Genomic DNA, 11,598 nt, shown 5'->3' with positions numbered 1-11,598 from the left:
AGAGCCATCGACACAGAGCCCCACGACACGGGAGCCCAGAGCCATCGACACAGAGCCCCACGACACAGGAGCCCGGAGCCATCGACACAGAGCCCCACGACACAGGAGCCCGGAGCAATCAACACAGAGCCCCACGACACGGGAGCCCGGAGCCATCGACACAGAGCCCCACGACACGGGAGCCCGGAGTGTCCGACACAGAGCCCCACGACACGGGAGCCCGAAGCCATCGACACAGAGCCCCACGACACGGGAGCCCGGAGCCATCGACACAGAGCCCCACGACACGGGAGCCCGGAGCCATCGACACAGAGCCCCACGACACGGGAGCCCAGAGCCATCGACACAGAGCCCCACGACACGGGAGCCCGGAGCCATCGACACAGAGCCCCACGACACGGGAGCCCGGAGCCATCGACACAGAGCCCCATGACACGGGAGCCCGGAGCCATCGACACAGAGCCCCACGACACGGGAGCCCAGAGCCATCGACACAGAGCCCCACGACACGGGAGCCCGGAGCCATCGACACAGAGCTCCACGACACGGGAGCCCGGAGCCATCGACACAGAGCCCCACGACACGGGAGCCCGGAGCCATCGACACAGAGCCCCACGACACGGGAGCCCAGAGCCATTGACACAGAGCCCCACGACACGGGAGCCCAGAGCCATCGACACAGAGCTCCACGACACGGGAGCCCGGAGCCATCGACACAGAGCCCCACGACACGGGAGCCCGGAGCCATCGACACAGAGCCCCACGGCACGGGAGCCCGGAGTGTCCGACACAGAGCCCCACGACACGGGAGCCCGGAGCCATCGACACAGAGCTCCACGACACGGGAGTCCGGAGCCATCGACACAGAGCCCCACGACACGGGAGCCCAGAGCCATCGACACAGAGCTCCACGACACGGGAGCCCGGAGCCATCGACACAGAGCCCCACGGCACGGGAGCCCTGAGTGGCCCCCACAGAGCCCCACGGCACGGGAGCCCGGAGTGGCCGGCACAGAGCCCCACGACACGGGAGCCCAGAGCCATCGACACAGAGCCCCACGACACGGGAGCCCTGAGTGGCCCCCACAGAGCCCCACGGCACGGGAGCCCGGAGTGGCCGGCACAGAGCCCCACGACACGGGAGCCCTGAGTGGCCGACACAGAGCCCCACGACACAGGAGCCCGGAGCCATCGACACAGAGCCCCACGACACGGGAGCCCGGAGTGGCCGGCACAGAGCCCCATGACACGGAAGCCCGGAGTGGCCGGCACAGAGCCCCACAACACGGGAGCCCGGAGTGGCCGGCACAGAGCCCCACGACACGGGAGCCCGGAGTGGCCGGCACAGAGCTCCACGACACGGGAGCCCGGAGTGGCCGGCACAGAGCCCCACGACACGGGAGCCCTGAGGCGCCCCCAGAGCCCCACAAAACGGGAGCCCGGAGTGGCCGGCACAGAGCCCCACGACACGGGAGCCCTGAGGCGCCCCCAGAGCCCCACAACACGGGAGCCCGGAGTGGCCGGCACAGAGCCCCACGACACGGGAGCCCTGAGTGGCCCCCACAGAGCCCCACGACACGGGAGCCCGGTGTGGCCGGCACAGAGCCCCACGACACGGGAGCCCTGAGTGGCCGACACAGAGCCCCACGACACGGGAGCCCGGAGTGGCCGGCACAGAGCCCCACGACACGGGAGCCCTGAGGCGCCCCCAGAGCCCCACAACACGGGAGCCCGGAGTGGCCGGCACAGAGCCCCACGACACGGGAGCCCTGAGTGGCCCCCACAGAGCCCCACGACACGGGAGCCCGGAGTGGCCGGCACAGAGCCCCACGACACGGGAGCCCTGAGGCGCCCCCAGAGCCCCACAACACGGGAGCCCGGAGTGGCCGGCACAGAGCCCCACGACACGGGAGCCCTGAGGCGCTCCCAGAGCCCCACAACACGGGAGCCCGGAGTGGCCGGCACAGAGCCCCACGACACGGGAGCCCTGAGGCGCCCCCAGAGCCCCACGACACGGGAGCCCGGTGTGGCCGGCACAGAGCCCCACGACACGGGAGCCCGGAGTGGCCCCCACAGAGCCCCACGACACGGGAGCCCGGTGTGGCCGGCACAGAGCCCCACGACACGGGAGCCCTGAGGCGCCCCCAGAGCCCCACGACACGGGAGCCCGGAGCCATCGACACAGAGCCCCACGACACGGGAGCCCGGAGCCATCGACACAGAGCCCCACGACACGGGAGCCCGGAGCCATCGACACAGAGCCCCACGACACGGGAGCCCGGAGCCATCGACACAGAGCTCAGCGTTATATAATAGAAGTAGAAAATCTGGAGAGCAAAAATAGGGTCTTAACTGGTTATAAACATGGGGAGCATCTGGGAGAGATAATGCCCACCTTGTTTTGTAGCAACTAAGTAACATGTGAAAAGCAGGGATCAGCTGCTGCAGGACCGGGGTCCAGAGACCGAGGATGATGGTGAACCCCGGTGTATGTGTCCAAATCTGCGCTGCTGATAAAGATGGATGGCGGACGATATTCTTCAAAGCTTTATTGCAAACAGGTTAATAGTCAATATATTTCGAGGTCGTGCAGGACCTCTTCCTCGGGACAAAGCCTTAGCTAAGGCTTTGAAGAATATCGCCCGCCATCCATCTTTATCAGCAGCGCAGATTTGGACACATACACCGGGTTTCACCAGCGTCATATAATGGCATCTATAGATAATGGATGGGACTCACAGACAAGAGCATCACATTGAGGCAGGGGCCCATCTTGTGCCTCTGTGGCCCCTCGCTCAGAATGTGGGAATCTATCCGTTTAGGAAGTGTCGTATCCCATTCCAGCACTGAGAGCAGACATCATGGGAGAGAGTCACGTCAGGCAGGGGCCACACTGCCCATGGGGACAGGCCGATAACATTATTTTTAGACGTCTTACAGGAAGGAGACAAGTTCTGTCTACATTCCCTTCTTCTATTACATGTTGTCCTCCATGACTGTGACGTGTGTAATCACCCCGTGTGCAGATTGTATCACGGGTCAGACATGGCCACAACACGGACAAGCAATGGGGTGATGTATAGATGAGTGGGTCATCTCCAAAATGACTCTTCTGGGGTGTTCCTGATACACAATAAGTCTTCTGGGGTGTTCCTGGTACACAATAAGTCTTCTGGGGTGTTCCTGATATACACAATAAGTCTTCTGGGGTGTTCCTGATACACAATAAGTCTTCTGGGGTGTTCCTGGTACACAATAAGTCTTCTGGGGTGTTCCTGATACACAATAAGTCTTCTGGGGTGTTCCTGGTACACAATAAGTCTTCTGGGGTGTTCCTGGTACACAATAAGTCTTCTGGGGTGTTCCTGGTACACAATAAGTCTTCTGGGGTGTTCCTGATACACAATAAATCTTCTGGGGTGTTCCTGGTACACAATAAGTCTTCTGGGGTGTTCCTGATACACAATAAATCTTCTGGGGTGTTCCTGGTACACAATAAGTCTTCTGGGGTGTTCCTGATACACAATAAGTCTCCTGGGGTGTTCCTGATACACAATAAGTCTTCTGGGGTGTTCCTGGTACACAATAAGTCTTCTGGGGTGTTCCTGATACACAATAAGTCTTCTGGGGTGTTCCTGATACACAATAAATCTTCTGGGGTGTTCCTGATATACACAATAAGTCTTCTGGGGTGTTCCTGATATACACAATAAGTCTTCTGGGGTGTTCCTGATACACAATAAGTCTTCTGGGGTGTTCCTGATATACACAATAAGTCTTCTGGGGTGTTCCTGGTACACAATAAGTCTTCTGGGGTGTTCCTGATACACAATAAGTCTTCTGGGGTGTTCCTGATATACACAATAAATCTTCTGGGGTGTTCCTGATACATAATAAGTCTTCTGGGGTGTTCCTGATACACAATAAATCTTCTGGGGTGTTCCTGATATACAGAATAAGTCTTCTGGGGTGTTCCTGGTACACAATAAGTCTTCTGGGGTGTTCCTGATATACACAATAAGTCTTCTGGGGTGTTCCTGATACACAATAAATCTTCTGGGGTGTTCCTGGTACACAATAAATCTTCTGGGGTGTTCCTGATATACACAATAAGTCTCCTGGGGTGTTCCTGGTACACAATAAGTCTTCTGGGGTGTTCCTGATACACAATAAATCTTCTGGGGTGTTCCTGATATACAGAATAAGTCTTCTGGGGTGTTCCTGGTACACAATAAATCTTCTGGGGTGTTCCTGATATACACAATAAATCTTCTGGGGTGTTCCTGGTACACAATAAATCTTCTGGGGTGTTCCTGATACACAATAAGTCTTCTGGGGTGTTCCTGATACACAATAAATCTTCTGGGGTGTTCCTGATACACAATAAGTCTTCTGGGGTGTTCCTGGTACACAATAAATCTTCTGGGGTGTTCCTGATACACAATAAGTCTTCAGGGGTGTTCCTGATATACACAATAAGTCTTCTGGGGTGTTCCTGATATACACAATAAGTCTTCTGGGGTGTTCCTGATACACAATAAGTCTTCTGGGGTGTTCCTGATATACACAATAAATCTTCTGGGGTGTTCCTGATACACAATAAATCTTCTGGGGTGTTCCTGATATACACAATAAGTCTTCAGGGGTGTTCCTGATACACAATAAGTCTTCTGGGGTGTTCCTGATACACAATAAGTCTTCTGGGGTGTTCCTGGTACACAATAAGTCTTCTGGGGTGTTCCTGATACACAATAAATCTTCTGGGGTGTTCCTGATATACACAATAAGTCTTCTGGGGTGTTCCTGGTACACAATAAGTCTTCAGGGGTGTTCCTGATACACAATAAGTCTTCTGGGGTGTTCCTGATATACACAATAAATCTTCTGGGGTGTTCCTGATACACAATAAATCTTCTGGGGTGTTCCTGATATACACAATAAGTCTTCTGGGGTGTTCCTGATACACAATAAGTCTTCTGGGGTGTTCCTGGTACACAATAAGTCTTCTGGGGTGTTCCTGATACACAATAAATCTTCTGGGGTGTTCCTGATATACACAATAAGTCTTCTGGGGTGTTCCTGGTACACAATAAGTCTTCAGGGGTGTTCCTGATACACAATAAGTCTTCTGGGGTGTTCCTGATATACACAATAAGTCTTCTGGGGTGTTCCTGGTACACAATAAATCTTCTGGGGTGTTCCTGATATACACAATAAGTCTTCTGGGGTGTTCCTGATATACACAATAAGTCTTCAGGGGTGTTCCTGATACACAATAAGTCTTCTGGGGTGTTCCTGGTACACAATAAATCTTCTGGGGTGTTCCTGATATACACAATAAGTCTTCTGGGGTGTTCCTGATATACACAATAAGTCTTCAGGGGTGTTCCTGATACACAATAAATCTTCTGGGGTGTTCCTGATACACAATAAGTCTTCAGGGGTGTTCCTGGTACACAATAAGTCTTCAGGGGTGTTCCTGATACACAATAAGTCTTCTGGGGTGTTCCTGATATACACAATAAATCTTCTGGGGTGTTCCTGATACACAATAAATCTTCTGGGGTGTTCCTGATACACAATAAGTCTTCTGGGGTGTTCCTGATATACACAATAAATCTTCTGGGGTGTTCCTGGTACACAATAAGTCTTCTGGGGTGTTCCTGATACACAATAAATCTTCTGGGGTGTTCCTGGTACACAATAAGTCTTCTGGGGTGTTCCTGATATACACAATAAGTCTTCTGGGGTGTTCCTGATACACAATAAGTCTTCTGGGGTGTTCCTGGTACACAATAAATCTTCTGGGGTGTTCCTGATACACAATAAGTCTTCTGGGGTGTTCCTGATATACACAATAAGTCTTCTGGGGTGTTCCTGATACACAATAAATCTTCTGGGGTGTTCCTGGTACACAATAAGTCTTCTGGGGTGTTCCTGATATACACAATAAGTCTTCTGGGGTGTTCCTGATACACAATAAATCTTCTGGGGTGTTCCTGGTACACAATAAATCTTCTGGGGTGTTCCTGATATACACAATAAGTCTTCTGGGGTGTTCCTGATACACAATAAATCTTCTGGGGTGTTCCTGATACACAATAAATCTTCTGCGGTGCTCCTGATACACAATAAGTCTTCAGGGGTGTTCCTGATACACAATAAGTCTTGTGGGGTGTTTCCAGTATTCAGGGGGTCTTCTGAGGTGTTTCTGGTTTACAGCGAGTCTTCTGGGGTGTTCCTGGTACACAATAAGTCTTCTGGGGTGTTCCTGGTACACAATAAGTCCTCTGGGGTGTTCCTGATACACAATAAGTCTTCAGGGGTGTTCCTGATACACAATAAGTCTTGTGGGGTGTTCCTGATACACAATAAGTCTTGTGGGGTGTTTCCAGTATTCAGGGGGTCTTCTGAGGTGTTTCTGGTTTACAGCGAGTCTTCTGGGGTGTTCCTGGTACACAATAAGTCTTCTGGGGTGTTCCTGGTACACAATAAGTCCTCTGGGGTGTTTCCAATATTTAGGAGGTGTTCAGAAGTGTTCCTGGTACACAATAAGTCTTCTGGGGTGTTGCTGGTACACAATGAGTCTTGTGGGATGTTTCCAGTGTTCAGGGGGTCTTCTGGGGTGTTCCTGGTACACAATAAGTCTTCTGGGGTGTTCCTGGTACACAATAAGTCTCCTGGGGTGTTTCCAGTGTTCAGGGGGTCTTCTGGGGTGTTCCTGGTACACAATAAGTCTTCTGGGGTGTTCCTGGTACACAATAAGTCTCCTGGGGTGTTTCCAGTATTCAGGGGGTCTTCTGGGGTGTTCCTGGTAAACAGCGAGTCTTGTGGGGGGTTCTTGCTATATAATGAGTCTTTTGGGGGGTTCTTGCAATACAATAAGTCTTCTGGCGTGTTTCCAGTATTCAGGGGGTCTTCTGGGGGTGTTCTTGCTATACAATAAGTCTTCTGGGGTATTTGTGCTATACAGGGAGTCTTGTGAGATGTTGGCAGTATATGACGGACCATGAAGGACATTGTCAGTATACAGCAGGCCCTGTGGGGTGTATTTCCTATAGAGTACCCGTGTATACGGCAGATAGTTCAGTGGTTGTGGGTATAAGACCTGCTGCTCTCAGGATGGGGGAAGGAATGGGGATGACACATGTAGGGGGGGTGGCCTAGTGATGTCACATACACCCTCCTGTATAAAACTCCCACAACCATTAGCAGGCACAGGAAGGGACTGATACATTGTATCCAGAGAGCAACATTCTGTATCCAGAGACTGATACATTGTATCCAGAGACTGATACATTCTATCCAGAGACTGATACATTGTATCCAGAGACTGACACATTCTATCCAGAGATTGATACATTGTATCCAAGGAGAGAGGCACAGAATCAGGACTATTACTCGGTGGTGCGGGGGACAGAACACACTCAGGCACCATGGAGTCTGGAGGGAAGGTAAGACCCTGCTGACCCCTCTACACACTGTCACCCCCAGGATAGCTGGCATATGAGGTGGGTTATAGTAGTGCCGGGGGGCACACATGGTGGTGTTTATTCCGCTGTACTGAGGTCCCATCTGAGGTCACACTGTATAGAGGTCGCTCAATGTGAGGACTTCTGGCTGCTGAGAGATAAGAACAGGGCAGAGGAGCTAGTGGCAGCACAGACATAGGGCCACCGCAGAGGGGCTGATCATCACTACTGGTTTATACAAATGAATACAGACAGTAATATGTCAGCGTAGTGGAACTGTCCCATCCGGACAACTGGTCATTACTGAGGGTGTGCGCAACTCAGATTTAATTGAAAGTTCTTTCCCTTTGGGATATTCCTGGTATACACAGTAGGCCTTGTGGGGTGTTCTCGGTATATGGTGGGCCTTGTGGGGTGTTCTCTTTATATGGTAGGCCTTGTGGGGTGTTCTCCTATATAGTAGGCCTTGTGGGGTGTTCTCTGTATATAATGGGCCTTGTGGGGTGTTCTCGTTATATGGTAGGCCTTGTGGGGTGTTCTCGTTATATGGTAAGTCTTGTGGGGTGTTCTCGGTATATAGTAGGCCTTGTGGGGTGTTCTCGGTATATGGCGGGTTTTGTGGGGTGCTCTCTTTATATGGTAGGCCTTGTGGGGTGTTCTCGGTATATGGTAGGCCTTGTGAGGTGTTCTCGGTATATAGTAGGCCTTGTGGAGTGTTCTCGGTATATGGCGGGTCTTGTGGGGTGTTCTCGGAATATGGTAGGCCTTGTGAGGTGTTCTCGGTATATAGTAGGCCTTGTGAGGTGTTCTCGGTATATGGCGGGTTTTGTGGGGTGTTCTCGGTATATGGTAGGCCTTGTGGGGTGTTCTCGGTATATGGTAGGCCTTGCGGCGTGTTCTCGGTATATGGTAGGCCTTGCGGGGTGTTCTCGGTATATGGTAGGCCTTGTAGGGTGTTCTCAGTATATGGTAGACCTTGTGGGGTGTTCTCGGTATATGGTAGGCCTTGTGGGCTGTTCTCGGTATATGGTAGGCCTTGTGAGGTGTTCTCGGTATATAGTAGGCCTTGTGGAGTGTTCTCGGTATATAGTAGGTCTTGTGGGGTGTTCTCGGAATATGGTAGGCCTTGTGAGGTGTTCTCGGTATATAGTAGGCCTTGTGAGGTGTTCTCGGTATATGGCGGGTTTTGTGGGGTGTTCTCGGTATATGGTAGGCCTTGTGGGCTGTTCTCGGTATATGGTAGGCCTTGTGAGGTGTTCTCGGTATATAGTAGGCCTTGTGGAGTGTTCTCGGTATATAGTAGGTCTTGTGGGGTGTTCTCGGAATATGGTAGGCCTTGTGAGGTGTTCTCGGTATATAGTAGGCCTTGTGAGGTGTTCTCGGTATATGGCGGGTTTTGTGGGGTGTTCTCGGTATATGGTAGGCCTTGTGGGGTGTTCTCGGTATATGGTAGGCCTTGCGGCGTGTTCTCGGTATATGGTAGGCCTTGCGGGGTGTTCTCGGTATATGGTAGGCCTTGTAGGGTGTTCTCAGTATATGGTAGACCTTGTGGGGTGTTCTCGGTATATGGTAGGCCTTGTGGGCTGTTCTCGGTATATGGTAGGCCTTGTAGGGTGTTCTCGGTATATGGTAGGCCTTGTGGGGTGTTCTCTGTATATATGGTAGGCCTTACGGGGTGTTCTCGGTATATGGTAGGCCTTGTAGGGTGTTCTCAGTATATGGTAGACCTTGTGGGGTGTTCTCGGTATATATGGTAGGCCTTGTGGGGTGTTCTCTGTATATATGGTAGGCCTTGTGGGGTGTTCTCGGTATATAGTAGGCCTTGTGGCGTGTTCTCGGTATATAGTAGGCCTTGCGGGGTGTTCTCGGTATATGGTAGGCCTTGTAGGGTGTTCTCAGTATATGGTAGACCTTGTGGGGTGTTCTCGGTATATGGTAGGCCTTGTAGGGTGTTCTCGGTATATGGTAGGCCTTGTGGGGTGTTCTCTGTATATATGGTAGGCCTTGTGGGCTGTTCTCGGTATATGGTAGGCCTTGTAGGGTGTTCTCGGTATATGGTAGGCCTTGTGGGGTGTTCTCTGTATATATGGTAGGCCTTGCGGGGTGTTCTCGGTATATGGTAGACCTTGTGGGGTGTTCTCAGTATATGGTAGGCCTTGTAGGGTGTTCTCAGTATATGGTAGACCTTGTGGGGTGTTCTCGGTATATGGTAGACCTTGTGGGGTGTTCTCGGTATATATGGTAGGCCTTGTGGGGTGTTCTCTGTATATATGGTAGGCCTTGTGGGGTGTTCTCGGTATATATGGTAGGCCTTGTGGGGTGTTCTCTGTATATATGGTAGGCCTTGTGGGGTGTTCTCAGTATATGGTAGGCCTTGTGGGGTGTTCTCGGTATATAGTAGGCCTTGTAGGGTGTTCTCAGTATATGGTAGACCTTGTGAGGTGTTCTGTATATATGGTAGGCCTTGTGGGGTGTTCTCTGTATATATGGTAGGCCTTGTGGGGTGTTCTCGGTATATATGGTAGGCCTTGTGGGGTGTTCTCTGTATATATGGTAGGCCTTGTGGGGTGTTCTCTGTATATATGGTAGGCCTTGTAGGGTGTTCTCGGTATATGGTAGGCCTTGTGAGGTGTTCTGTATATATGGTAGGCCTTGTGGGGTGTTCTGTATATATGGTAGGCCTTGTGGGGTGTTCTGTATATATAGTAGGCCTTGTGAGGTGTTCTGTATATATGGTAGGCCTTGTGGGGTGTTCTCGGTATATATGGTAGGCCTTGTGGGGTGTTCTCGGTATATATGGTAGGCCTTGTGGGGTGCTCTCTTTATATAGTAGGTTTTGTGGGGTGTTCTTTGTATATGGTAGGCTTTTTGAGGTGTTCTCAGTATACGGCGGGTCTTGTGGGGTGTTCTCCGTATATGGTAGGCTTTTTGAGGTGTTCTCGGTATATGGCTGATCTTGTGGGGTGTTCTTTGTATATGGTAGGCTTTTTGAGGTGTTCTTGGTATATGGCTGATCTTGTGGGGTGTTCTTTGTATACGGCGGGTCGTGTGGGGTGTTCCGGTATATGGTCTGTCTTGTGGGGTGTTCAGGTATATACGAGACTTCTTTTATTTTATGCCACATGACTGTGCCATGTTTAGTTGCTCCCGATTGTCATGTATGCTCCTCACCATATTTGAGACCCAGCACAGGAGGGCACATATGTGGATGGACAGACTGGGGTGTCAGCTCTTGTGTCCTTGACATTGCCGGGGACTGTGGATCCTCAGGCTGCCCAGAACAGTATCCCCACCACTTCAGAGGTTACGTATAGGAGGCAGTCACTTAATTTCTGACCTTTCGCCTAATGTTCTGTAGATTCAGGGCCGAGGATGGATTGTATTAATAGCGGGGAGGGGTCTCAATATGTCTCTGCTCTAAATATCTGGAAAGAACTCTGAGTAGGACAAGAGTCACAGGACGGCCAAGCACAGAGCGTTTTCAAGCTCGGAGAAAGTTGTTTCAGGATATGGATGTTTTTCTGGTACTTAATTTTTCCCACTTCCTGGAAGTAGATTTTGTGCCCACCTGAATGTGAGCTTTCCTGGAGGCTACATTAGTGGCAGACTTCTCCTCCATCTTCCCCTCCCCCAGTCTGAAAGTCTGCTTCCTCTGTTTACTTACAAAGACATTCCTGGCATGAAGATCTGGAGGAAAAGAACCAGCCCTCCTGCTCTTCTCTGTCCTTCATGTCTAAAGGTGGCCATCAAAGTAAGGCAGTAGACTGTAGAAATATTTTTATGGCAAGGACTGGTGCAGGATATGGATCATGAGGAGATGAAGAGCAGGCGGTCATAGTGGTGATGGCTACAGAAGGACAATGGATGACACTCACACGTCTACCCTGATGAAGGCCTTGAGATGTTCTCCACAATCACATAAAGGACAACAGATGCTTGTGCGCCATATCGTCTGACCACTTCACATCCTTGGGCAGCTGTAATAAAACGTGTTGGTAGGGTAGGTGGAAGCTCTCCTGAGGGAACTCCATGCTGGGTCAATGATAATCTAATTCCTGCAGTTTAGTGACATTTTTACATATTTTGTTGAGTGGATTATTTTCTTCACACAGAAGCTTAGCCCTAG

The 11,598-nt window shown here is 51.3% G+C and overlaps 1 protein-coding gene across 1 annotated transcript in view; it reads left to right on the top strand.

Annotated features, from left to right (window-relative positions):
* Window positions 1-7,244: 7,244 nt before the first annotated feature.
* Window positions 7,245-11,598, top strand: part of SLC2A1 (solute carrier family 2 member 1) — a 67,335-nt gene continuing 62,981 nt past the window's right edge. Inside the window, exon 1 of the mRNA XM_069741773.1 lies at window positions 7,245-7,454. Coding sequence (XP_069597874.1) covers window positions 7,437-7,454 — 18 coding nt within the window. The 5' untranslated portion in view covers window positions 7,245-7,436. The remainder of the gene's footprint in view (window positions 7,455-11,598) is intronic.

The sequence above is a fragment of the Ranitomeya imitator genome, chromosome 10, assembly GCF_032444005.1.
Source record: "Ranitomeya imitator isolate aRanImi1 chromosome 10, aRanImi1.pri, whole genome shotgun sequence".
Taxonomy (NCBI): Eukaryota; Metazoa; Chordata; class Amphibia; order Anura; family Dendrobatidae; genus Ranitomeya; species Ranitomeya imitator.
The sequence above is the reverse complement of the archived record's forward strand: the minus strand, read 5'-3'. Positions and strand labels throughout refer to the sequence as shown.